The sequence below is a fragment of the Aspergillus multicolor genome (assembly GCF_047715735.1).
Source record: "Aspergillus multicolor strain CBS 133.54 unplaced genomic scaffold BDW74scaffold_3, whole genome shotgun sequence".
In the NCBI taxonomy this organism is placed as follows: domain Eukaryota; kingdom Fungi; phylum Ascomycota; class Eurotiomycetes; order Eurotiales; family Aspergillaceae; genus Aspergillus; species Aspergillus multicolor.
Genome location: NW_027395954.1, coordinates 1,792,166 through 1,816,608, shown reverse-complemented (window position 1 = coordinate 1,816,608; position 24,443 = coordinate 1,792,166). Strand labels below are relative to the sequence as shown.

Here is a 24,443-nt window from a genome sequence, read left to right as displayed (position 1 = left end):
ATATATCAACATTCCTCGTCCTGCTGGCGTGCGTTTGCCTCATCGTGCCCTAACTTTGGCAGTTTACCGCGCTACTCGACCTGACTTATACTACCAACATCTCCCCGCACTTTACCTTGCCGAACCTTCTACGTCATTCGAGTCCCCTTCCGAGGGTCTTTATTATCGACACTTCTCTTTGACAGCACACCCTCACGCCATATTAAACCCGGAGAATTAATTGGGTACTCGACTTGCTTACCAATAATCTGAACTCAATTTGAACACGCATATATACACACATACGCACCAAATCATGGTTGCAGAAACAAAACTATACGATGCGCTCGGGATCAAGCCCGATGCTGCGCAGGACGAAATCAAAAAGGCCTACCGCAAGGCCGCACTAAAATATCATCCAGACAAGAACAAAGACGATGCCAAAGCGGCCGATAAGTTCAAAGGTACGTTTATTCTTATACCCCGCATTTGATTTTCATTCTGTCGATCATCGCTAATACCCGCTATCTACAGAGGTCTCCCAAGCCTACGAAGTCCTCTCCGACCCAGAGAAACGCAAAGTCTACGATCAATTCGGCCTCGAATATCTCCTTCGCGGTGGCCCCCCACCAACATCGGGCGGCGGCGGCGCCAACTCCTTCGAAGGAGGAGGCGGTGGCATGCCCGGTGGATTCTCCTTCGGTGGCATGCCTAGCGGCGGCACACGCACATTCCACTTTTCTACACGGCCCGGCAGCGGCGGTAGCAGCGGCTTCCAGTTTAGCTCCGCCGATGATATCTTCCGGAACTTCGCCAAGGGCGCTGGCGGTGGCATGGGCGGGTTCGGGGATGACGACGACCTGTTCTCCATGCTCGGCGGCGGCCTAGGTGGTGGGCGCAGCGGGGGTCCGCGGTTCCGCAGCACCAGGGGGACGAGCGGTGGTGCTGGGGCGGGCTTCCAGCGACAGTCCTCTGCTCGGGCGCCGACGCCGGAGCCGACCGTTATTGAGAAGCAGTTACCGTTGACGCTGGAGGAGATTATGAGCGGCTGTACGAAGAAAGTTACGGTCAAGAGCAAGACATTTGATGCGAGTGGGAAGCGGACCGTGCAGGATGTTACGCTCGAAGCGAATATTAAGCCTGGGCTGCGGACAGGCTCGAAGATTAAGTACCGCGGTGTTGGAGACCAGGAGGAAGGTGGGCGGCAGGATGTGCATCTCATTGTCACGGAGGTAAGATAGCCCTCTATTCAGCGACTGATTGATAGAATGTATTATTAACTTCTGTACAGAAAGAGCACCCCAACTTCAAACGCCACGGCGACAACCTCATCACAACTGTCGACCTCTCCCTCAAGGAAGCCCTAACAGGCTGGAACCGCATCGTCCGCACCATCGACGGCAAGTCACTCAAGGTCGCGAAGCCTGGGCCCACGCCGCCCGGCTACGAGGAGAAATTCCCAGGTCTGGGAATGACGATTTCGAAGAAGCCCAGCGAACGGGGCGACCTCCTTGTGCGCGTCAATGTCGAGTTTCCGAAAACGCTGTCGAGTAACGCGAAAGAGGTGCTCAAGGACGTTCTTCCTTGAAACTGATCTCTGCTCAGTCCTTGCTTCGCTTTGTTCTACTTTGGGTACAAAACATATACCTATTTCCTTTCTAGCATTGTTGGCGTTTGGGTGAATGGCGAACCTGCTGATTAGTGGGTTGCTGAGGGCTGTTTTATTCCTACTTTGTTTTCTTTGAGCCCGTGATGATGATAATGATTGTGATGTGAGCCCTTCAGCACTATATACTCAGCTTAAAGTTTTTCTCCGAGCCCTCAGCTGTTATAAAAGGACGGGTTATAAGTTGTCTTTATTCTCGTCATTTTAGAGTTCTGGTGTAGTTCTTATATATCCTGATATGTCAACCGTAAATCATGTTCAATAGCTCCAGTATATGCTAAACGCTTAAAAGTGATAACCATAACTCCAAAAACCCCAGCCGTGCTGAGACAGGGTATCCGTGCCAACCCAATAGCTAGTAATACACCACGACACGTAGGAGACAGATACTCACTTTCCCTTTCCCTTTCCCTTTCCCTTTCCCAATATCAATGTCAGTAAGTATCCTCATCCCCACCCCCACCACCCCCATCCCCGAACCCATCATCCCCATACTCATCATCCCCGCCATCAAAGTACTGCTCCGCATTATAATCCCCGCCCATATCATCGTCGTCATCCTCAAAGTCATCGTCCACAAGCTCCTCCTCCCCAGCCTCGTCCTCGTCCTCGTCAAGGATATTCCCGCCCTCCCCTTCCTCATCCCCATCCCCATCCTCCCCATTCTCCTTCCTTCGCTTCGACACGTCGTCGTCTTCATCGTCCTCCTCGAATCCCCGCTTCGCACTCGCCTGCAGAGTCTGCGGCTGATACCCGTCCAGAAACCCATCGGGCTTGTAGTTCGGCTGGATTGTTGTCCACAGTTCGCGCGGGAAGAATTTCATTACTACACGCATAGCCAAATCAGCACCCCATCACTTCCCACATTTTCTTTTCCGAATGAGAACACGGGGTTCGGGGTTCGGGTGAACATACCATACGGCCGCCCCTGCACCTTCGGCACAAGCCTCCTCTTCTTCTGGTATTTGCCCGAGTAGCTCTGCATGCCGGTGAAGGGGTCGAAGTTCGCCTTGGAGTTGCCCGTGTACCCAGCTGCGCCGGCAGAGACACCCAGGATCGAGTAGTAGGGCCCGTCGTGGAAGCGCTCGCGGAGGGTGCGGTAGAGGTCGACTTGGGTTTTTTCGCGGGTGCTGAGGGGGCGGGGGCGGGGGATTGTGTATTTCTATTTCACGCAAGAAGTCAGGATATAGCCGGAAGAATGAAGAAAGGTTTGAGGGTGTATGTATGTATTGAGGGAGCTGGGCGCATGCAATTCGCATTTGCTTATGCTTCGGAGGTGGGATTGTTTAAGGTTAACGTACAGGGAATAAGGGAGTGGGTGCTGTGTCTGCCTCGCCGTTAGCGTCCGTGCCGTCCCATGTGAATTCTGCGCCGGGCAGCTTTCTGCCCTTCTTTGCGCCGAATCGCGACATTGTCTATGTGTATGTGATTGAAATGAGAAAAAAATACCGCTGCTCGGAGATGGACGCGGCTTTGCGAGAAAAAGTTCCGGCGGAGCTTGACTCACACCGCCTTGGCGGGGCGGGGAATGCAGATGGAAAATTAGGGCTGGGTACCATTCTAGACTGCTGGCGTAAAAATGCCTTGTGTACATTCAATTGCGACTTCGCAGCTGGTTCAATTCTCTGCATCTTCAAAGACCTACTGTCTCGACTTGGGTAATGGTCTGAGCCCCAGGGCCAAGGGGCCCGTCATCTACCCTTTTCTTCAGCGTGCGTACAATGTCCTCGAGGTGTGAGCCCCGCTCCTCTATACTCTGGATAGACCTATACAAGGCCACCAATACCTCGTATCTCGCTGTCGCAACCTTCCAAACAGCACTTTGTGTATCAGCTGCTCCACCTGCCACAAACTCAGAGTTCGAGCGGGTGGGCTTGAATAGGAAGGGAAGTAGAACGGTTAGGGCTGGGGGTGAAATGGCCACCCAGGCACCTGACGTAGGGAGGACACCTTGCGTTGCCGGTGACAAGCGACCAAGCTCCTCTTCTGACGGAAGCGAGTACCGAGCTATACCTTGAGCAGCTGAGGTGATCTCGGCTGATAATGGCTGCCAGTTAGCGGTGACGATAGCTTGCATGAACGATATAGCGGAAAGAGAGATGTCCTTCATCGCTAGGACATCGGCTGCGGCGACGACATCATCCCACAAGGACGGGCGGTGGTTTTGATACATAATGTACAAGACACGGGCGGCCGCCGCCTCTTTTTGCCAGTCGGTTGCGGTCTGTCCGGAAGTGTTGAGATCCATGGTGTCAGAAACAGCATGTTTTGGAGGTCCGTGGAAAATCCTTCCTAGTGCGTTGAAAACCTCCTGGTTTGGCGGATTTGTAGGCAAGGCAAAAACGGGGTTTACGCCTCTTTTGCTAGCCTCTAACAGAAGCACTCTCGGGAGAGAGGAAAGGACATTCAGTTGACCACTTGGAACAGGGCCATGTGCCCACTGCGAAGACGAGATCAAGAGAGAAGCCTCGATTCGCGAAAGGATGCGAGCCAACAAGGTTTGAGAGCTTTGCAAAAGATGATTAGGGTAAAGCTCGGCATATTGAGCAACATATGACATGACCGGACCACAGAGGAAGCTTAAATCCACCGGATTTAGTTTCGATTCGTCCACATAATACTCGAGTATGGTGTCGTGAATTTTATGCGAGATGAGAAAGTCAAGAGCCGGAGAAGAGAATGTAGATGCTGAGTGTACGAAGGTTCGAGACGTAAGGTTGGGAGCTTCGAGTTCTAGTAAATCGCGGAAAAAGTTTAGCTGCGTCATATGCATCAAAACATCACTCTTGTCAACCATCTCGCAAGCCGCGAAGTACAGCAGGCTCTTGCTATTATATTTGGCCTCGACATCCGGTATGTGCGAGCTTGAGACATAGTCCCAGCGGCACTGGCCTGCTTTCACTAGGAAACTCATTAGTCTCCCCTGGGCCACAGTCTTTTCGCGGCTCGACAGGCCGCTGGACCCATTATCGGCAAGGCTGCAAAACGAAAACAGACGTCCATAAACATCTCTGTCGTTGAATACTCTTCTCCACATCAGGCCCTGCCCGCCAGAGCCATCTTCAACATGTTGACCGTTCTCCAACGTACTCGTCTGGTCAATCTCCAAAAGCGCCCAGAGAGTATCGAATGCCGCTTGAGCGACAGCAGTCGAGGATGTCGAAAGCCAGAGCTCGACCAGAGGTGTGACGAGTTCCGGATCTCCAGCAACTATTGCAGCATCGCTTGGGTGATTTCCCGCTTTGCGCAGCAAGGTCAAGGCTAGCTCATTGACGGGTGGTGACGGGGCGCGGAAACCAGCGATGAAGTTGATAGGAGGGTCGATTGCGCAGAGATCGGAGAATGTGAAATAGGCAGCGGATTTGATGCCGAGGGTGGTGACCGGGGTAGGATCTTCCTGAAGGACGGGCAGGAGCTGCGATATCTGTGTCAACAGTGCTGCGGGGACATTACGATCGGTACTTTGTGTAAGCTCCAGCTTCAGCTTATCGAGGATTGTCTGATCCAAACGTGTAGATGGGTCATTCTGGACCTGTCTCAAATGGGCCGCCACTTCATTGTAAGTAGATGGGACTGCCATTTTTGCTAGTGATGAGTGCAAATTGATGATGAGTGAGAACTCGAGAAGTCCACGAGGAGGGCGTCGGAAATGCATGGCGGGGAAAGCTCCGATCATGCAAACAACACAAACCACCGCTGGCCTCTCTGGACCTGGGGAAGCAAGGTTATCAACCTCATTGACGCAGCTCAGCTATACAATAACATTCGACCGGCTATCTCTGGCCAAATACTATTTTGGGAGCGACACACTTACATTCACCCACAATGTCGGACCAAGCAGAGTCCATCCTATCCCAGAAATCGTCAGACTCCGGCCTACATATCCAGCTACACCCTCTCGTTCTCCTCACAATCTCCGACCATATCACACGGCATGCTGCTCGGTCACAACAAGGACCCATAATCGGAGCGCTTCTTGGTCAACAGAACGGGCGTCAAATAACAGTTGAACATGGCTTTGAGTGCGTTGTGGAGATAAGCCCTACCGGCGAAGCTCAGCTGCTCAATGAATGGTTCGTAGAGCGTGTGAAGCAATGTAAGATGTACATCCACAATAACAAGACACAATTACTGATCTTAAGTAGTTAAGGACGTACACAAGATACCCGCCCTAGACCTTATCGGATGGTGGTCAACGGCTCCTCCCTCTGGCCCGACAACAGCGCATCTTCCAATTCATCGTCAGATCCTCCAGAACCACAATGAGTCCGCAGTGTTCCTCGCCTTCCACCCTTCTCAAGTCCAGGGGGCGTCATCAGGTCAAGGAAAACTACCATTGACGATATATGAGAGCGTCTATGAAGGAGAGAGTGTTACAGACAGCGGCAAAGCCATGCAGGTGGATGGCGAGGAGCAGTCGCTGAGTGTCCGATTCAGAGAACTACCATACACTGTGGAGACCGGAGAGGCGGAGATGATTGGTATTGACACAGTGGCTCGCACGGCCAGAAACGCAGCTGCTATTGAGACCTCAACTACAGCTGCGTCTTCGTCTCAGACAGACTCGAAGAAACAAAAAGAAAAGCAGTCTGCTACCGCCGAACTCCTGTCACCAGAGGAGGAAGAACGTGAGTATATTCCTCAAAGTAGCTCGCAGTTCATTGCTGATTTGAATATTCTAACAGTAATCGCCTCCCTCAACACACGTCTGAACGCTATCCGAACCCTAGAGTCTCGGATATCTCTCATCAAGTCCTATGTTTCGAGCGTATCTTCATCCGAAGAAAGCCAGACGTCCGCAGCAAAACCAGACCACACCATTCTTAGAGACATCAACTCCCTCTTATCAAATCTCTCTCTCCTTACCCCACATGAACAAAGCGCTTTCGCAGCGGAGACTCTCGCACAGAACAACGACGTCAGCCTCGTAGCCTTGCTAGGCCAACTTAGTCAAAGTATCAACGGAATGAGGGGGATCGGCAAGCGTACGGCTATTGTGAACAATGTAAGGCGCAGTCGGAAGCAAATGGGTGGGCAAGGTCGGTTTGAGGATGATATCCTGTCGAGGGACGGTGTTCCGCTCGGATAATGACTTAGCTTCTTCGACCAAAGAGAATCCTAATGACGACTTCAAGACTGATGATATACGGTGTTTATTTCGCAGACAGCGCTTCTATTAATCAAAGTAGGGTAGGAGTAAATAGGATCTGAGGGTCTTCGATGTATACTCGAGTACTTGCGGAGATCATTGGCTAGGTACCGTATGCCGCGCGCCTAGGTAACACACCGATTCCTTCGTGACTTCCCCAGTTACCTCCAGCAGCCACATTCTCGTCTCCCAACCGCATGATGGTGCACTTGCTCGATCTCCCAGACGAACTCCTTCTCATGATCATCCAGTGCCTCGACCAGGACCGACCAAAGATCTCACTGGACTTTTGGAACGTACCAAGATGGTGCAGCCAAGCAACAAAGCGCTGCAAGCGTTCTCAGCGCGTTCAAAACCTCCACGCGCTCTTGCTTGTCTCCCGCCGCTTACACAGCTTCGCCGAACCCTTCTTCTACCGCGATCTTCGCGTTGAAGAAGAACAAAACGCGGAGCTGTATATTACGCTCACCGAGAATCCACGACTATCAAATCACATACATTCGGCTGTTATCAACTCCTCCACGTTTCGCAAGGATGGTTATGATGTACTCTGGAAGAGCCGTATCCAAATCCTCACTTTGGTGAAGGTCGACAACCTTCACCTTCTCGAGTACGTTTCTCAAGATGACCGCGTCGGCACTTCTCCCATCCAGGGACTAAACTTGATGCGCTGTTCAGCCAAGACACACGTCCTCGTTGCTATCTTACGCTGGCCCTCTGCACTCAAAGCAATTCACTACGATGTCACTGACCCAGCGTGGCGACCTCTGTATGGCAGATTGACCTGGAACACTGACTTGCACATTCCTATATGGCCATGCCCGGGCTTCGTGCAAGCACTCCAACCTCAAAAGGCAACTTTGCGCGAGATCACGATGACCAGACAACTTCCCACCGAGGTGGAGGAGGGTCCGCGGATCGAGCTCAGTGAGTTCAACTCACTATCGACTCTCCGCATCGCCCATGCATTTCTCTGTGACTGGGGAAACTCCCACGACGCGTGGAAAAGTCTACCACCCAATCTAGAAACATTAGAGGTCTTATATGACGATGAAGTACTGGGAGGGATCGAGTTCTTCGAAGGCTGGGACGTTCCTGCCCCTACCGACCTTGACTGGGAAGGCGCGCAATGGCTTCGAAATCTACTCGATCGAAAGATGACGCACTTCCTGAAGTTGACTAGAATAACAATTCGTAATCCGACAGGCGACCCCGATACAGAGCCGGATCTTCGTTCTCCTTACACGCCTGAATATATGCGTCCGTGGAAACTGCCAGGCCTCATTTCAAAACGATGCAGAGACGCTGGCGTGGAGCTCAAGGTGTTGGTTGAGGACGATCCACCAAGTTCCATCGTGGACTATGATGCCGTGGATATTCTGTAGAGGAGCACGTACTCATGCGGCCCATCTCATTTGCCTCGGCATATGTCGAATCTCCGGCCCGGTTATATCCACATCATGAGATGCCTGGAGAGAACAAGCTAGCTTGGCTGGAAGCACCCGCATTAGGGACATAGATTAAGCTCACATTACTATTTCTACATTTCTTCCCATGGGGGGTGCCATTCATTTTGCGAGGAAGTAAGTGCAGCGTAGCATCAGGCAAGGGATGAAAGACCACATGGTGTGCCATATTATGTCACACGGGTTTCGGGACATGGTCAGGGAGAGGAGCTCACCCACGTACTCAAATGCCCTATCAAATACTCACATAGCACGTCCAACCCCGTTGTGCTGATTCCATGTCTATGCTCGGCATTTCTTCTCAGAAACACCGGTAGAAAGCTGGAGCACGAGAACTGGCGAACTCTAACCGCAGTTTAGGGCTAGACCACGACCACCTAGCCGTCCCACTTGGAATTGCGCCGAGGGTTCACCACATGGGTTTGTTACTACGGTCATCCTACCCATGCTTTCTCTAGCTCATCGCGTTGGAGTATCTCATCCTTGTGAATACAATATGAGTTGCTGTATATACAAGTCTAAGTATCGTTCCGATTCATGACATTAAAGCAAAAGACGCCCAAGGACCAGACCATACATGCAGGGTATTGTTCTACAAAACATCAATAGGAAATGCAATAAGAAGACAACGGCAAGAACTCCTTTGGTTCCTAACGTCGTCCATGAGATTCGTATCTGGTATGTGAGGGCTGATAGGAGTCCGGCATGGGCATCGGAGCCTGCTCTTGGAGTTCGGTGGATGAAGGGAAGCGGGCATGGTCGTGATCAGTAGGGTATCCCGGATGGTTTGGATGGGAGTACCCGTCTGAGTCCGAGGGCGACCTAGACGGGACGTAGTGTACCTCCTCAAATGGCGAGATCGGTCGAGAGGAGTGCGAATGTGAATCTGGTTCGGCCAGATACTCGTTATCTGACCTAGGATTGGGATTGTAGTACCGGTTTCGGTCATCTTCGTAGTAAGGCGGAGGAGGGGCTGTGCCCATAGCGCCCAGATCGCTAGTGGATGGGTTTTGCTGGGCATTGGCTAGCAGGACTTCTCCTTCTTCCTCGGCTTGATGTCCGTAGCGGTTTGTGACGCCGCCAGTCATTACGGCACCAGCGCCTCCGTAGCTTGTGTCGGCAGGTACCGCGCTGCCTGTTTGACTAAGGCCAATAGCCTCGGTTGAGATTTGGTAGCTGGGATCCAATGTTCTCGTCTTCCGGCCAACAAACAACCAGCGCATACTGCGGCCGACAGCTTTGAGGAGGTCAATGGGGTTGAGAGCATCGAGAAGAGCGCCCATGCCCCAGCGACCACCTTGATAAGTCGGTTTCCCATTCCCAAACATGTCGGTAACCTCATCCGTCTGAAGCCCGATGGCGTACGGCTTCCAAGGGAACGACCAGAGATGCAGCACGGCAAAAAAAGCCATTTCAACGCTGATAATAAGTTCCGCAAGCACGACCTTGAGGTCAGGAGCTGCAAGCTTGTCTGACGATGTGATGACTCCGGCGGAGTATAAGAATGAAATCAAACTCTGAAGACCATATTAGGAACGGCGCTTCCACCATAGAAACAGGCTTGACACTTACCGATTGCCAAAAAGACAAGAAGATAACGAGTTTAATTGATGCAACCTTTAAGAAAGGCTTGTGCTCGCTGATTTCATCCTTGATTTGAATGTAAAACTGAATGAGGCAGTACATCGCGATTGACACCGCGATACACTCAATACCCAAGACCTTGAAGATGTTAGCACTGAAGCAAGGAGATGCTGCGCTGCACTTACCCAGATATGGGAGAACGCCGGATTTAGAGACGACTCGCAATACAAGTCGAACTTTTGTGTGACAACTGCCACAATGGTCATCAGTACGCGCAGGAAGCAGTACTGAAAAACGCCAACCCAGATAACCTAAAAAACTGCGTCAGCATCCAAGGCGGCGATTGACGCAGATGAGCGCGATATATCCACGGCATTCTTACATTGAACCATGTCAAACCACTCCGCGGAAGCCTCCAGATTCCGTTCTTCCCACCAGAGCATTTCTGAAGCCAATTGACAGGCCAGACCCAGTTTTTCGGCTGTATTCCGCGGAAGTATTCTTTCTGGCTGTGCAAATCGGGCGCGATATAATGGCATAGCAGCGCAAAGAAAGCCGAGATCGTGAAAGCTTCGTAGCAGTCGCCCAGTACACTAAAGTAAACAGCCTCCTTGTAGTAGTATGTGCTGAGCCAGGAAACGAGGGAGTATATCGGTATCATGAGCAGGATTCGGATAATACTATAAGAACCACGCCGTTATGATTAGCAATGTAGGAATGACGAAAGACGGTATCGGATCGGTGCACGTACTGCCGTTGTTCGACCGGTTTGCTGTAATGTGTCGCATGTCGCATAATAAGGTAGAAGGATACGAGACCGGCGGCGATCGCGAACGCACCAACAACAATGACACAGAGCTCGTGGAAGGTGAGTCCATTATCCCATAAGTCGATCTCATGGACTTTGATCGACAGGCATAGCGGTTAGCGATCGCATTCTGTCCATCAGACGGCGAGGCACGGAAAGCAAGCATACTGGTCTCATCCTCCTCTGTTGTATTGCAGACTGGCCAGCCCATCCTCGCGGTGTCTGTATCCTCCAACGATGAGGTAATTGGGAGTGGGAGAAAAGTGGACGGAGGAAAGCGTGTAACTATTTTGGGCCGTCCGCGGAGTCAGAGTGGCGGTCGATCAACCCCTGGAACCACGCGACGGCTCTGGATTTGCAGCGTAATTGCTTTTTCTCGGTTCCTCAACACAGGATCTGGCGTTGCCGCGTTATACAAGATCTGAAGATATGCGGAAATGAGAGAAGTTCAGGCGCCAGATAATGCGCAGCAGTCTGTAGTTGCACGTGGAACGGGGCTGTTCAGGTCTCAGGCCGCGAACTACTTGCGGTTGATTATTCAATGGCTGGAGCGAACCCTTGAAATAGTGAAACGCCAATTCCGGTCTATTATTAGTATGTTTCAAATTCTAAAGAACTCAATCGTTCTTGTGGCGGACAAAAGATAAACCTGGGAAGCTATAAAGGCTTTGACTTCATAGGCAGCAGCGAAAACAAGACCGCTAAGCTTTGTACAAGCTGACGGGCATCCAATGCCTTCTGCTGCCAAGCCACGGATCCTGGCAGTCTGCACAGCCCTGCAGAGCGCCTGCTGGTAATGACGGCCAAGGCCGGCGTTATCTAAATATACAGCGGTATGGCCTCCCTTGGCTTCAAGTCCTTTTCTATAATCCAATAGTGCATAGTGCTCAGATTACCGCCGTAAAAAATGCAATGGGTATAATAACAATGAAGTACCATACAAGAGACGTGAGTCAGATCTTAATGGCCCCTGCCCACGCCCCCTCGTTCAAAATGTCCACCACCGCGGACTCGCCGCCTGAAACCGCCCTGCCCACGATTGGGAAATTCCGCTCCTACATCAACAAAATGATCATCATCTTCGAAAGAGTATTTTCGAGTTTCATCTCCCCCCGGGCGTGGGGTTGGGCCTTTCCGCAACAGGTCGTCAAACCTATCTAGGCGCCGGTCTGCAACAGCTCGAGCGACTGGAAGGTAAAAGAGCTTAGGCTTTGCAACAGTTGACTTGTAGAGTTCGTCGAGTGGTGTGAAACCTTGCGCCGGCTGAGAGCTACCGCTCGCTTGAGATGCGCCGTTGGCGGGCATACTCTGTGCTGAGCCTTGGAAGGCCTGGGTCTTAGACTTCTCAGGGTCAACCTGCTCTAAGATCGCTTCAACCTCGTTGTCATGCTCTTCGTAGACGATATGCCAGCGTAGCGGACGCCCAGCCTGGAGCTCGGATTCCTCTTCCGTTTTGATCCACTCCCGTAGTTTGCGTGGGGGGACGAAATCAACTAAAAGCTTCTTCCGATTCTTCTCGTCCGGCCAAACTGTATCATGAAGACGGTTGCGTGCTCGCACTGCTGTTGGAGCATCCACGAACTTGACAAAGCAATGGGTCTTTATAGAGTCCAGATGACAATCGATTATCAGGTTAGATTCGGGTTTCCCGGAGGTCGATGCAATTGAGAGTAAGTGATTCCTGAGAGCAGCCAGTTGCAAGGGACGCATGAGACCCTCAATATAGAGCGCAGCCGTGGCAGGATGGCGGGATTGCTCAACCGTAACGTCTTCCATCTCCGTGTCAACTAGCGGCGGTGATAGTCGAGTCTGTTCCCGACCTGTTGAGGACAATAATCCTTTGAAGCGCATGTCTTGTTTTTGAGGAACGGCTTTCTGCGCCTGATAATCGCGCCCATCTCCTTCCACAGTTGAACTTTGCTCGTCCAAAGCTTTGGCTCTCTTTCTGGCAACCTCCTCATTTTGAGGGACAGGGCTTTGGCTGCGACGCTTCCTCTTCCGAATATCGTCAATAACCTCTTCCGCGGGCAGGGGCGTCGACAGCGCCGTGTTGGTCCCGGAAACCTGAGCACTAGGAAGACTAGTTTTCGTATCGGTATTAATTGGTTGCTCTGCACTATTCTGTGGAGCACTCGGTCCTGCCCCATCTTGAATCTCAGGAGCCTGCTCAACCGTTGTGCTGATAGCTTCAGCATTGGGTTCTCTACCGCCAACCTCAGTTCTTGTCTCCTTCTCTTCAGTCACCTGGGTGGCAACTTCTTCCATAGGTTCTTTGTCTTTAGGCTCATTTCTTGCATCACTTTCCTGGTGTTCCTCTGCTTCAGCGTTTGGCTTCCCTGCTTGCGAAAGTTGTGGGCGGTGTGGGCGTTGACCGGCCACTCCATTGAGACGTGCTAAGTGCGGCTGTGTCAGCTCCTTGTCTGTATTTCCATTCATTCCAGTCGAATTCGCCTGGCCAGCTACAGAGGTAGTTGCGGTATCCTGCTGCGACGCATCCCCTCCGGCCTGCTCGGCTGCGGCACCTCGCGGTCGCGCATTCTCGTCCGCGTCCTCGGCTGCTTTTTCGGTCGCGCTAGGAGCAATGGCTGCGATATCTTGTTGAGGCGCTTCTTCGTTGCCCGCGTCCTCGGCTTCGGTAGGGGCTTCTGGTTCGTCGGGTTGCGCTTCCTCCTCATCTGCACCTCCTTCTTGGTTATTGGCATCAAACTCCTCTAAGCGATCGATGTATTCCTGTTTGCGCCTCAAATTGGTCAAGGGGATACCGCGCCTCTTCAGCTCATCCTTCAACTCGGTAACCTTTAATGTCGAATAATCGGTCATCGCGGTGATAATGTATGGTAAGAAAAGTATTCAAGTAGGAATGTGGTTATATGTCGTGAGATCGGCCGGGGGTAACCATAGCTGGGATGTATCCTAGCGAGCAGCAGTTGCTTGACAGTTGGGTATGCGACGCGACAGGCGACGACTCGGAGCTTTAAAGTCGGCAAGCTGGGGAAGGACCACCTTCCCGTTGGTAGAACTCGCGCTTTCCCGTTTGTGGATTAGTGCATCGTTCTGCCCATTCGTCCCATAATCATCATGGGACAATGAGTTCATCAGCAGGATAGCGACAAAACGTCAACAACGGCGAACAAGCCTTCATCAAACATTGAACGGCGCAAACTCTTTCGTGTATATGCTCGTGGGCGAAACCTTCTCTAGGCCTTGGTAGTGCGCTTAACCCGTCAGATCGGGCAGGCCAAGTGGGCTCGTTGACAGTTAGCAACCTGTTCGCCATGATTCAGACGAGTCTGTAGCTCGGTCCTAAAGACTTCACCGGGCTCCTGGCATGTCTAATTTCTTATATGTATTCGAGACTCAAGCATGGCTTGGACGATGCCTTCTTCTGCGTACACCAGCCATTGGCTAGCCTTGTCCCCTCTCTATACGGTTTGATATTCCAGGACCTCAAGAGCGTAACATGGCCACCATTCAAGTCGCCGGTGTACTGTAATATTCAAATCGACGATGTTGGGCTTGCATTCGTAACACGGGTACTCAACAAGCGAGTATGGACTTGGAACTGGATGGAACTGCAACTTCCAGGCAGCCGAGCGGGCGCAGGAGAAACAGGGAAGAAAGTGCTAATACATCAGGGAAAAACAAAACGCAGTGCTATGGAGAATGATGCAGGTGGTTGCTTTCAAAAGCTGATAAGGCGATTCAACAATCAGGCGCCAATTGCGAGATCTGATAGTGGCCTCCATGTTCCCCGCACTATTCTTGTCAATCATCTGCATTCTCAACCATTACTTCACGAATTCATAGGGATACCGGGTGATATTTGAACTCAAAACAATCAAAGCAAAGGCTCATTATGGCGCAAGCAACTCAATTGCCGCCAATTCACCCGGTGGAAAACCCCACAGAGCCTTTCTGGCGCACCGAGCTCCATCAGCTCGATGAACTCCGAACTACACCAGAGCTGCCTCAACGGAGTGATATTGTGATTATCGGCGCAGGGTACTCCGGAATAAGCCTTGCATACCACCTTTATAAACATCTTTCCCGCTCTGATCAACCTGAGCCCACAATTACCGTCCTGGAAGCAAGACAGATATGTTCAGGAGCGACTGGACGTAATGGTCAGCTGCGCTGTTTCCATGTCTTTGACAAAGGACAATCTCTAACCGCACTATAGGTGGTCACTTACGCCCCGATCTATACGGGAGTATCCCGAAGTATATCGAAAGATATGGCGTTGAGGCTGGTGCGGAAGTCGCGAGCTTTGAGATCGCGCACATAAAGGCACTTAAAGAGCTCATCACTGAAGAGAATATCGACTGCGATCTGAACTTGACACGTTGTATGAACGTCTACCTGAATGAAGCTGATGGAGAGAAAGCAAAACAAACCTACGAACTTCTTGTGGCTCAGGGGCTTGAGTACACCCCTGATATTCATTACACTTCGCAAAAGTATGCAGAAAAGGTACGCACTCCAGGCTATAATCTTAGCTTGGCACACCTTTACTGAAATCACTAGATATCTGGAGTCAAAGGCGCTAAAGCATGCATATCCTACACGGCAGGTAATCTATGGGCTTATAAATTGATATTAGGGTTGCTGTCAAAAATCACAAACTCGTCCATGGTTAATGTCCAAACCTCTACTCCCGTCACTTCTGTGACCACTCAAAATGGTCTCCATTCTGTTCATACTCCGCGAGGGTCCATTTCCGCATCAAAGATCGTGTACGCGACGAATGCTTATACTTCAGGCCTCCTGCCTCAGTACTCCGCGAACATTGTGCCGTGCAGAGGCATTTGCTGTCATATCACTGTTCCGGATGGCAAAGACGCTCCATTCCTACCCTACACATATCTCATAAGGTCAGCAGAAGGAAATGGTCAAAGCTACTTGATCATCCGTCCGGACGGGAGTGTTATCGTCGGCGGTGCTCAACACACTTTTGAAGACGACAGAGAACACTGGTATAAAGTGACCGACGACAGCACCCTTATTGAGCCCGCAAAAAACTACTACGACGACTACATGCAACGCACTTTCAGAGGCTGGGACGGCAGCGGCGCATACGTTAAACAAATTTGGACTGGGAGTAAGTGTCCCGGACAGGCATCCGGTCTTCGACCTGAAGGAATTTGCTGATGACGTGATTGTAGTCATGGGATACGCATATGATTCAGCCCCGCACGTTGGTGAAGTTCCTGGCCAACCTGGAAAATACATATGCGCAGGGTACGATGGTCATGGTATGCCGGTCATCTTCCTGGCTACCAAGGGGCTCGCAGACATGATCTTGAATGGACGCGCTTTCGAGGATACTGGTCTTCCTCGCGTTTACAAGTCAACATCTGAAAGACTTCAAAAAGCAGCCAATGGTCCCGAGGGCGGTGATATTTTCTCATAAACCAACGGCATGCTAGTTCAAGATTTTGGATATGAACGACGAACAGGTTTACAGTGACTGTGCACCATAGAATTCCTAGCATGTAGGTACAGTCATCGGCATGGCCCCGGGGAGGATATACCGGCTACCAAAGAATTCCGCGGGATCGCCGGTCGCTGATTGGTTTGCCGACCTGGCGAATCTTGACTCATCGCCATTGGCAATAAAAAGCTCCCACCCCTCGTATTTCACGTCTGATGAGCACATAGCCACTCGGGTTCATTTTCATTTTCATTTTTTTTTCTCTCTTCCCTTGTCTGTTCTTCTGGCAACTCTGTATACACTCAAACGCTCTATATATTGTTTTCTGTTCAATTCGTGGTTCACAATGACCTCTTCTACCCCGCGACTCCGTCAGTTTCCCCCCACACATCTTCTTCCACTTTTTACGTGAACAGCTACTAAATCCCGTAGAGAGGGTCGAATCCCAACCTGAAAACCCGTTCTCCGCCCTGATCGAGGACCAATCCTTCGTTATCATCCCATCGTTCACCTTGGAATCCGGCGTCACTCTACACAACGTTCCCGTCGCCTACACTACGCGCGGAAAACTCTCCCCGGAGGGCGACAATGCACTTGTTATCTGCCATGCTCTGAGTGGCAGTGCAGATGTGGCAGACTGGTGGGGACCGCTACTTGGCGGCCCCGGACAAGCCTTCGATATCTCTCGGTTCTTCGTGGTTTGCCTAAACAGCCTGGGTAGTCCCTACGGAAGCGCAAGTGCGGTGACCTACAAGGATGGAAACCCGGAGAAAGGCCTTTACGGGCCCGAGTTTCCGCTCACAACAGTCCGTGACGACGTGAGGTGAGTCTGATGTGCTGGCTATGCTATAATAAGGGTTGGGCTAATTGGATGAAGAATTCACAAGATGGTCCTCGATGATCTTGGTATCAAACAAATTGCGGCCGTAGTCGGTGGCTCCATGGGTGGCATGCTTACTTTGGAATATGCATACTTTGGAAAAGATTACGTTCGAGCCATTGTCCCCATCGCCACCTCGGCCCGTCACTCTGCCTGGTGCATCAGCTGGGGAGAGGCCCAGCGCCAAAGCATCTACAGCGACCCTAAATACGAAGATGGATACTATTCGTTCGATGAACCTCCTGCGGCTGGACTAGGGGCTGCTCGGATGTCCGCTCTTCTGACCTACCGGAGCCGCAATTCCTTCGAGTCTCGATTTGGACGAAACGTACCGGACCCGTCGAAGCGGCAGAACATCAATGGCACGGAGAGACTCCCCACTCCTCCTCACTCCAACGAGCATTGGGCCATTCACAATGATGGTCACAAAGGTAATTGGAGTGGCCGTACCTCCCCGGCGGCCGAGAAGACCGAGGTGCAGTACATGGATCCGCAGTTCTCTGGAACGAAGACCTTTAGCAAAACCCTCGATGAGAAAGACCAGAAACGACCTGCCACCTATTTCTCCGCCCAGTCCTACCTTCGCTACCAAGGCGATAAGTTTGTGAAACGATTTGACGCCAACTGTTACATCGCCATCACTCGCAAGCTTGATACACACGACGTCTCTCGCCACCGGGCTAACCAGAACTCGGAGAACCCGGTTGGCGAAGCGCTTTCGCAAATTCAGCAGCCTGCTTTGGTTCTTGGAATTGAGAGCGATGGCCTATTCACTTTCGAGGAACAGAAAGAAATTGCCGAGGGTATCCCAGACTCGAGGCTCAAGCGCATTGACAGCCCAGAAGGCCACGACGCATTCCTCCTACAGTTCGAGCAGGTCAACCAGTACATCTTGGAGTTCTTCCGAGAGGTGCTGCCTGACATCATGTCCAAGTCTCCCGCTGATGGTGCCGCAATTGATGGTGTTGGCAAGTTAACCAAGAGCAGCACTTTCGGAGAAGCGGAGGTAGAAGACATCACCGCTTGGTAAACAAATCAAGCGTAGCATCACTTGTTGGCGCAGAGATTGCAGCCTTCACACATAATCAGCTCTACAAATGAGCGGGACCCATGCCTCCTCTCGGCCAAGAGAGTACGGGCCGGCGATCTCAGCCATTTCCAGAGCTCTAAGGGAGTAGCGGTGCAGCCTTGTTATTTTCATTCTTAACCAGTCAGAGAGATGAGCATCCAACTGCCTCTCTCGCAACCAATATCACAGGTCAGACTGTAAAGAAGCATCCAACTGCTCCCCATCACACAAGCCCTCGACTAATCGGTCTCCTGCGATATAATTCGCGAGGGTGATGGGCCAAGTTTCCGAAATACCGGACATTTTTCGATATCACAGTATAGCTTGCGTACAAACGCAATATGTTTTACTCTTTTTCCTCCTTCATATTAGTTTTGAAGCTCACGTAGACTATTTGCGGCAACAGATGACCTCAAAGCGGCTTGATCCTCGGCCACATCAGGCCATTGTGACCCGTCACATTCAACCTTACCCTTGAGTTATCCCTTTTGAAACCAGCTGCCCCTTGCATCACTTCTACAGATCAAATCAAATCGTTCTTGTGCTAAAAAGACAGGTCTTTCCGCGGGATTGGCTTGCAACGACCCCGTCCAAGAACGTTTCCCTCATGCTCGTCGCTATCATACGATGACGCGTGGGCTCTGTGAGACTCCATAAGGCACGAGCCTTTCTACGAAAGTCCTTGTAGTCCCGTTTGCCTTAGATCGTCGCCCCAACCTGCGGCTTCCCATATTATGACGATGGCAGACCGAATGCGGCCAATAGGTCAAGCCTCAGAGCGCGTATGCTTGTTTTGTTTCCCACACATAGCAAATGACGACCGTTGCTTTTGCTGCAAGAACTGCCCTCTGGAGGCTTGTTCGAGGATGGTGCTGGCACTGTTTTACAGACCCCGTGATGCTGTGCTGCTGTGCGACCTTGGGCTGCTGTTTTCTTTCCTCCTTCCCATCTCCTGCTTCTCTTTTTCCCTTCCCTTATCATCGTCATTCCTTCTTCATCGTCCACACCTTTATCCTTTCCTCCGGCTCGGAGCATTCCCTCTCCTACCGGCCAGCCAGTCCTTCGTTTTCTTTTTTTTGTTTTGGCTCCTTAGCCTTGCTTAACGCCACAGTGCATTGCTTATCCTTTGCTCCCGGATCAGCACTTTATAGGCGCCTGTGGCAAAGGCCTAAACTCTTGGATTTCCTTGTTTTGCGCCTTCTCCCCCCGGAATTGACCCGGGAGGCTCACGGACCCCGCTCATTCAAGCCTGAACTCAAGCTTTGTTTATATCCCCGCATTCCAATCCATTGCGTCCAATACTCTCTTTCGCTTCGTTGGATTCTAAAGTAATAATATTTTTCCCCGACTCTCTCTCTCTCTTTTGTATCCATTACGTTGCTCGGCACTGGTTGCCCGTCATCACTTGTTCTGCGTTATACCTGTAGTTGTGCCATTCTACTACATATTCTTGGTGTGAACACCAAGCTACATGCTTCCTTTTGCACTATGGATGCCCTACTTTCCAAGAAAACCGCGCTGAAGAGGCGTGCTTCTTTGTCTCTCTTATTCGGTTCGCAGGTGAGGCGTCGCATCTACCACTTGCAGGCCGCTCTAACAGCCCTAGAAACCAACATTCGCAGCAGTGCTAGACGACAAACCCACGCGGTACTACGACTTTGTGGACACACCCTCTCCTCCTAAGCGTCCATCGCCTTTCATCAGTCGGCAAGAGATATCTCCGGAGTTAGAGTCGAAGATTAGATATTCTTGTTCCTTGCTTGTGTACCGGATTCAACAAGGGGTCCCGTCTCCCCGAAGCAACCCCAACCGCCAGGCAGTAAGAGATGAACCAGAAAGCATCACTTCGAAGACTCAGCTTGTCTCGAACCACCCAGCCTCAAAAGCCGGACTAGAGCCGGCTTCGGTAACCGGGTATGACTCTGGCGTGGGACTCACACAGCAACCAAGCATGCAAACAATGAGGGTGCTTCACTCTCGGTCCGGCGACGCATCAGATGCCGGAGATACAAGGGCTGTGTCGATATTTAGCAATACTAGAACGGGCACATCCTGCTCCAACATTAGCACTGAGCCTTCATGCACGCAGTCATCCTCCCACAGTCCCAGACAGAATGAACTCAAGTCAACAATTGGCGCAACTATAACGGGCTACAGGCAACCATATCACTCAGCAAAGGCCTTCCTCATCGATTCCTCACTCCCACTGTCAGAACTACCGCCGTACAAAGAAGACGCCCAGGACTCCAAAGTATTCCTCAACCCAACTGCGACCATAACCAACCTCTCTTCTGAAACCCTATCAAGTCACCCCTCGCCTCGGTTAGGGCTAGCCAGAGTCTCCGCGCTCACCCAGCAACCTAAGCCCACGTTCAATCCCCCCAACACTTCCAACTTGAGAAAGTCCCGGAGCATCATAATGGACAGCGCTGGCCAGGCCCGCCTCTTGACGCCGGACGAAGAGGCCCAGCGCAACAAAGCGCTCCAGCATGCCGTACTCTCGAAGCTGACGCCCGGCTTTATGAGATATAAGCCGGCTCGTGTGCCTTCACAACGGCAACAGCAGGACAATGAGCGCCAGCGAGCTCCTGACGACAGTGATGCTGTCGGTGGGGAACATTACGAAAATGTTCCTCAGACCCGCCTGAAGAGAAGGACGTCTAAGTTTGGACTATCTTGGTCAGATCTCAAGTCGGGAATGCATGCATCGAGGCCAAATGATGCAGGTACAGGATCGCGGAGATTGAGGGACGAGGTGCCGTTGATTGGGAGGTTGAGTAAGCTTTTCTTACGCAAAAAGAGTACCTAGAGTAGGTTTTCGCTCGTTGAAGGTAGTTTGTATAGACATATAGTCGTGGAGCATCGTTTGTTAGCTTGGTATCTACATTGACTTTTGAGCTCTTCTTCTTGGGACATATGGTGGCGTCGTCGGCTTTGGGTCTTGGACTGGTGCACGCTGGCGAAAATCTCAGTCGTTACTGGATCTACAGGAACGTACATTGTATTTTATTACTATGTATGTGGATATCTAATGGATTACATCGAGAAAGGCTGGGACTACACAGTAGGGGCAATCTTAGTTTCAGGACGAAATGCCTTGTTAATCATAGCTAGTATAACAAGAGTAAAGAACAAGATCATAAAGTCATGCAATATATATCCGCGCACATACCACCAGGGTACATGCGAAACGTCGCAAGATGATAGTCATCTACAACCCAGTCCAAAACCTCGTCTTCCCAACCTCAAACTCTGCAGTGAGCACACCCTCGCCCGTCCCCGTAACCTGCACCCCATACGTCCCCTTCCCACTCGCCCAAGCATCCCGCTTTTCATCCCACCAGCTCGTCGCCAGCTTCTTCTCAACCACAATCTCAACGCTCTTCGACTCTCCAGGCTCCAAGCGCACTTTCGCAAACCCCTTCAGCTCACGCACAGGCCTGTTCACTTCCGTCGGCGGCGGCACAACCCACAGCTGCACTGTCTCGGCGCCGGCAAGCTTGCCCGTGTTTGTGACCGTCACTGTGGCGGTGATAGGTTCGCCGTCGGCAAGCTTATCCTGCTCGGGCGTTGTGATCAAGCTCAGGTTCTCCCGCTCGAAGGTCGTATACGAGAGACCGTGACCGAAGGGGAAGAGAGGCGGGAGCGCCACCTTCTCGTAGTAGCGGTATCCAACGTAGATATCCTCGCCGTAGAGGACACGGCCGCGCTCAGAGCGGAAGTTCAGGTAGCTAGGGTTATCCTGGAGGCGGACGGGGAAGGATAGGGGTAACTTTGCAGAGGGGTTCACGTTGCCATATAGCACGTCTGCAATGCCGTTTCCGCACTCGTTGCCCCCGAACCATGCTTGCAGGAGTGCTTTGGCCTTGGATGCCCAGGGCATTGTCACGGGTGTACCGCTCTGGATGACGATTGTTGCGTTGGGGTTTGCATCTAGCACTGCGGAGATGAGCTCGTCTGAGCCTGTGGGGAGATCCATGTCCGGACGGTCGTAGCCCTCTGTTTCCCATTCGCTTGTGAGACCCGCAAAGACGACGACCTGGTCTACGCTTGATGCGAGCTCGACGGCCTTGGAGATGAGTTCTTCTTTCGTCTGGCGGCGGGCAGCGCCGAAGCGGAACCCGCCTGGGCCGAAGATGACCACGCCGCGGGTGTCGATGTCTGAGGTGGGTGCTGTGCCGAATTGCAGGGTTATTTTGTAGGTTTGCCCGGCTTTGAGCTCCTTTGAGCCTTGTTCTTCGACGGTGCCGTTGCCGAAGAAGGCGGAGCCGAGGCGTTGGTTCTTGGTGTTGTCGACGACGACTTCGTCATCTACGAGGAGTTTCCCTGTGCCGACAACTACGACGCCGAAGTCGTAGGTGCCGGACTCTTCGGGCGTGAAGTAGCCTTCCATGTCGACGTAGTAGAGGAAAGATTTGATCTTGGGGTGCCGGTAGTCCATGAGGAAGCCTTGGGATGAGGTCAGGTGTAGTTCATGGAGGAGTTCGCGGTTGCTGCTGGATGCGGGCTCATCATAGACACGGAACTTGAAGCCTGTTTTGCCATCGTCGGTCTTCAGGAGATGTCCAATCAAGGGGAGGTCCTTGTGCGAGTAGGCTCCCTGGGCGAATTGGACCTCGCCTTTGCTCTGGGCTGACACGCCTTCAAAGGGCGTGACGGTGTAGTAGGCGTCGAGAGACGCAGAACCACCTCCACAGTAGGCTGCAATCTTGGCGTTTGGTCCGATCACAGCGATAGATTTCTCCTTGTGCAAAGGCAAGATGTTATCGTCGTTCTTCATGAGTACAACGGACTCGGCCGCAACCTTTCGTAGTAGGGCTTGGTCTTCAGGCCGGTTCAGGACCTTCTCCTCGGCGTTCTCGGGGATACCTAGTGGTTCGACGTAGTTGATAAGGTTCAGCACGTTGCGAACACGTTCATCGAGGATAAACTCGTGGACTTTGTTTGATGAGACGGCATGTGCCAGGGCGCCTCCACGCCAGCGTGTCTTCCCTGGCATCTCTATGTCGAGACCGGCGATGATTGACTCTGAAGTACTGTATGTTCCAAACCTGCGATGGTTAAGGTAATGTCTTCAAGACGCATGGATCGGACACCTACCAATCGCTCATAACCAAGCCATCCCAGCCCCACTCCTTGCGAAGAATATCCGTGATATACTTCTTATTCTCACTGACATGCGTGCCATTGATCTTATTATAAGCCGTCATAACGGTAGCAGTCTTGCAAACCCTCATCGCAATCTGGAAGGGCAAGAGATAAATTTCACGCGTCGCCCGGTCAGTAACAATTGAATCGACCGCCAAGCGCTCATGTTCCTGGTCATTGCACACAAAATGCTTAAGACAAGCGGCAACACCTTTCTCCTGGATACCTTTGGAGCAGTGGCCTGCCAATTGACCAGAGAGAACACCATCTTCAGCGAAGGACTCGAAACCCCTGCCGCCCAACGGCGAGCGCTGCGTGTTGATTGTGGGACCTAATATGACGTGCGCGCCCTTGGCCATGGCCTCTTCTCCCATTAATTGCCCGACCTTGTGCAGCAACTCGGTGTCCCATGTTGCCCCCAGGGCCGTGGCGCAAGGGAAACATGCTGCGGGCACGCCGTTGAAAAAGCGAGTTCCACGGACTCCGTTTGGTCCATCGGACATGCGCAGGCTGGGGATGTTCAATCTGGGGACGGATGCGGTGTGCCAGAAGTCGATTCCTATAGAGGCTGTGAGTCTAGCTTGCTAATTACTGGACTTATATATCATGGCTCTGCGTACCGGACACAAGGTCGATTTTCTCACCGAGCCGAAGCTCTTCAATGGTCTTCTCCACGTCTAAAGGCATGATGAGAGAGATGTGGACGGCAAGATAGGAACTCCCTCCGATCTACAGGGGAAGAAAACAAAGCTTCCGCGGTAACAGGCACAGTATTAGTGGATATATGGAAGATTGACAGGAAAAAGAGTAACTTTGGAGACAGAAGAGTATCAGAAAGTTGCCTGAGACAACGAACGGGAGCTCTAGATATACGTACTGCTTAATCTCCTGGTCTCCATCGCCCCGACGTATCGATAACAGATCAGCTTCACATAAGCTGGAGGACACCGGAGCTCCACCCCAGCAATTGTGTTCAGAGTCGTCCCATGATCAATGCTCCATGCTGGCGGAACTTCCTGAAGAGGAAGCGTAGGGGCTTGTCGGGGGTCTGCAACCTCGAGAAACGCCGAAATTCAGCCACGGCCTGTACAAATCAACAGGGGATGGCAAGATGAAGAAGACGCAATTGGCGGAGCCAAGTACATCAGCGTGGGGCAGACGATGACCTGAAAAGAAGCGGAGGGTCGGCCGCCCGAAGATCAACCGAGTCGCTGTCGGAGTGTCGGCCCGTTTAGCCTGATTGACTCACGGACGCAGTAGTGT

General features: G+C 51.8%; 11 protein-coding genes across 11 annotated transcripts; 7 read left to right on the top strand and 4 right to left on the bottom strand.

Annotated features, from left to right (window-relative positions):
* The first annotated feature begins 5 nt into the window (after positions 1–5).
* On the top strand, positions 6–2,069 carry BDW74DRAFT_146501 (putative DnaJ domain protein Psi). The gene is made up of 3 exons (XM_073723367.1): positions 6–443; positions 514–1,211; positions 1,271–2,069. Exons 1-3 carry the CDS (start codon positions 296–298, stop codon positions 1,565–1,567), a joined length of 1,143 nt encoding a protein of 380 aa, XP_073588127.1. The 5' UTR covers positions 6–295; the 3' UTR covers positions 1,568–2,069.
* Positions 1,785–5,225, bottom strand: BDW74DRAFT_187545 (uncharacterized protein; the record flags this gene model as incomplete). Its single annotated transcript, XM_073731509.1, has 6 exons — positions 1,785–2,471; positions 2,561–2,807; positions 2,947–3,060; positions 3,291–5,060; positions 5,094–5,144; positions 5,178–5,225. The coding sequence occupies 6 exons, from the start codon at positions 5,223–5,225 to the stop codon at positions 2,080–2,082; spliced, it is 2,622 nt and encodes an 873-aa protein (XP_073588126.1). The 3' UTR covers positions 1,785–2,079.
* A 179-nt stretch (positions 5,226–5,404) lies between these two features.
* On the top strand, positions 5,405–6,777 carry BDW74DRAFT_146496 (COP9 signalosome complex subunit 6). Its single transcript, XM_073723366.1, has 3 exons — positions 5,405–5,741; positions 5,791–6,273; positions 6,331–6,777. Exons 1-3 carry the CDS (start codon positions 5,471–5,473, stop codon positions 6,732–6,734), a joined length of 1,158 nt encoding a protein of 385 aa, XP_073588125.1. The 5' UTR covers positions 5,405–5,470; the 3' UTR covers positions 6,735–6,777.
* A 217-nt stretch (positions 6,778–6,994) lies between these two features.
* BDW74DRAFT_174601 (uncharacterized protein) lies at positions 6,995–8,179 on the top strand (the record flags this gene model as incomplete). The annotated part of the gene is made up of 1 exon (XM_073728073.1): positions 6,995–8,179. One exon carries the CDS (start codon positions 6,995–6,997, stop codon positions 8,177–8,179), a length of 1,185 nt encoding a protein of 394 aa, XP_073588124.1.
* A 731-nt stretch (positions 8,180–8,910) lies between these two features.
* BDW74DRAFT_174600 (OSTA/TMEM184 family protein) lies at positions 8,911–10,863 on the bottom strand (the record flags this gene model as incomplete). The annotated part of the gene is made up of 6 exons (XM_073728072.1): positions 8,911–9,777; positions 9,833–9,982; positions 10,030–10,155; positions 10,227–10,524; positions 10,596–10,746; positions 10,821–10,863. The coding sequence occupies 6 exons, from the start codon at positions 10,861–10,863 to the stop codon at positions 8,911–8,913; spliced, it is 1,635 nt and encodes a 544-aa protein (XP_073588123.1).
* Positions 10,864–11,421: 558 nt separating this feature from the next.
* Positions 11,422–13,606, bottom strand: BDW74DRAFT_146493 (SAP domain protein). The gene has a single exon (XM_073723365.1). The coding sequence runs from the start codon at positions 13,470–13,472 to the stop codon at positions 11,613–11,615; it is 1,860 nt and encodes a 619-aa protein (XP_073588122.1). The 5' UTR covers positions 13,473–13,606; the 3' UTR covers positions 11,422–11,612.
* A 170-nt stretch (positions 13,607–13,776) lies between these two features.
* BDW74DRAFT_187543 (NAD(P)/FAD-dependent oxidoreductase) lies at positions 13,777–16,062 on the top strand (the record flags this gene model as incomplete). Its single annotated transcript, XM_073731508.1, has 4 exons — positions 13,777–14,776; positions 14,833–15,122; positions 15,177–15,750; positions 15,815–16,062. The coding sequence occupies exons 1-4, from the start codon at positions 14,509–14,511 to the stop codon at positions 16,060–16,062; spliced, it is 1,380 nt and encodes a 459-aa protein (XP_073588121.1). The 5' UTR covers positions 13,777–14,508.
* Positions 16,063–16,340: 278 nt separating this feature from the next.
* Positions 16,341–18,376, top strand: met2 (homoserine O-acetyltransferase). Its single transcript, XM_073723364.1, has 3 exons — positions 16,341–16,454; positions 16,516–16,906; positions 16,961–18,376. The coding sequence occupies exons 1-3, from the start codon at positions 16,430–16,432 to the stop codon at positions 17,991–17,993; spliced, it is 1,449 nt and encodes a 482-aa protein (XP_073588120.1). The 5' UTR covers positions 16,341–16,429; the 3' UTR covers positions 17,994–18,376.
* Positions 18,377–18,678: 302 nt separating this feature from the next.
* BDW74DRAFT_80647 (uncharacterized protein) lies at positions 18,679–19,406 on the top strand. Its single transcript, XM_073733788.1, has one exon. The coding sequence runs from the start codon at positions 18,846–18,848 to the stop codon at positions 19,362–19,364; it is 519 nt and encodes a 172-aa protein (XP_073588119.1). The 5' UTR covers positions 18,679–18,845; the 3' UTR covers positions 19,365–19,406.
* On the top strand, positions 19,329–21,081 carry BDW74DRAFT_80613 (uncharacterized protein). The gene is made up of 2 exons (XM_073733787.1): positions 19,329–19,592; positions 19,639–21,081. The coding sequence occupies exons 1-2, from the start codon at positions 19,521–19,523 to the stop codon at positions 20,839–20,841; spliced, it is 1,275 nt and encodes a 424-aa protein (XP_073588118.1). The 5' UTR covers positions 19,329–19,520; the 3' UTR covers positions 20,842–21,081.
* A 162-nt stretch (positions 21,082–21,243) lies between these two features.
* BDW74DRAFT_187536 (beta-glucosidase H) lies at positions 21,244–23,867 on the bottom strand (the record flags this gene model as incomplete). Its single annotated transcript, XM_073731507.1, has 3 exons — positions 21,244–23,083; positions 23,133–23,739; positions 23,801–23,867. The coding sequence occupies 3 exons, from the start codon at positions 23,865–23,867 to the stop codon at positions 21,244–21,246; spliced, it is 2,514 nt and encodes an 837-aa protein (XP_073588117.1).
* Between the last annotated feature and the right edge of the window lie 576 nt (positions 23,868–24,443).

Bases quoted from the DNA above. Each gene is read 5' to 3' on its own strand.
- BDW74DRAFT_146501 (XM_073723367.1), top strand. From the start codon at position 296: ATGGTTGCAGAAACAAAACTATACGATGCGCTCGGGATCAAGCCCGAT. The intron at 444-513 runs GTACGTTTATTC...CGCTATCTACAG, and splicing joins AGCGGCCGATAAGTTCAAAG to AGGTCTCCCAAGCCTACGAA. The intron at 1,212-1,270 runs GTAAGATAGCCC...ACTTCTGTACAG, and splicing joins TGCATCTCATTGTCACGGAG to AAAGAGCACCCCAACTTCAA.
- BDW74DRAFT_146496 (XM_073723366.1), top strand. From the start codon at position 5,471: ATGTCGGACCAAGCAGAGTCCATCCTATCCCAGAAATCGTCAGACTCC. The intron at 5,742-5,790 runs GTAAGATGTACA...GATCTTAAGTAG, and splicing joins CGTAGAGCGTGTGAAGCAAT to TTAAGGACGTACACAAGATA. The intron at 6,274-6,330 runs GTGAGTATATTC...ATATTCTAACAG, and splicing joins GTCACCAGAGGAGGAAGAAC to TAATCGCCTCCCTCAACACA.
- BDW74DRAFT_146493 (XM_073723365.1), bottom strand. From the start codon at position 13,472: ATGACCGATTATTCGACATTAAAGGTTACCGAGTTGAAGGATGAGCTG.
- met2 (XM_073723364.1), top strand. From the start codon at position 16,430: ATGACCTCTTCTACCCCGCGACTCC. The intron at 16,455-16,515 runs GTCAGTTTCCCC...TAAATCCCGTAG, and splicing joins CTCTTCTACCCCGCGACTCC to AGAGGGTCGAATCCCAACCT. The intron at 16,907-16,960 runs GTGAGTCTGATG...AATTGGATGAAG, and splicing joins ACAGTCCGTGACGACGTGAG to AATTCACAAGATGGTCCTCG.
- BDW74DRAFT_80647 (XM_073733788.1), top strand. From the start codon at position 18,846: ATGACGACCGTTGCTTTTGCTGCAAGAACTGCCCTCTGGAGGCTTGTT.
- BDW74DRAFT_80613 (XM_073733787.1), top strand. From the start codon at position 19,521: ATGGATGCCCTACTTTCCAAGAAAACCGCGCTGAAGAGGCGTGCTTCT. The intron at 19,593-19,638 runs GTGAGGCGTCGC...TAACAGCCCTAG, and splicing joins CTCTCTTATTCGGTTCGCAG to AAACCAACATTCGCAGCAGT.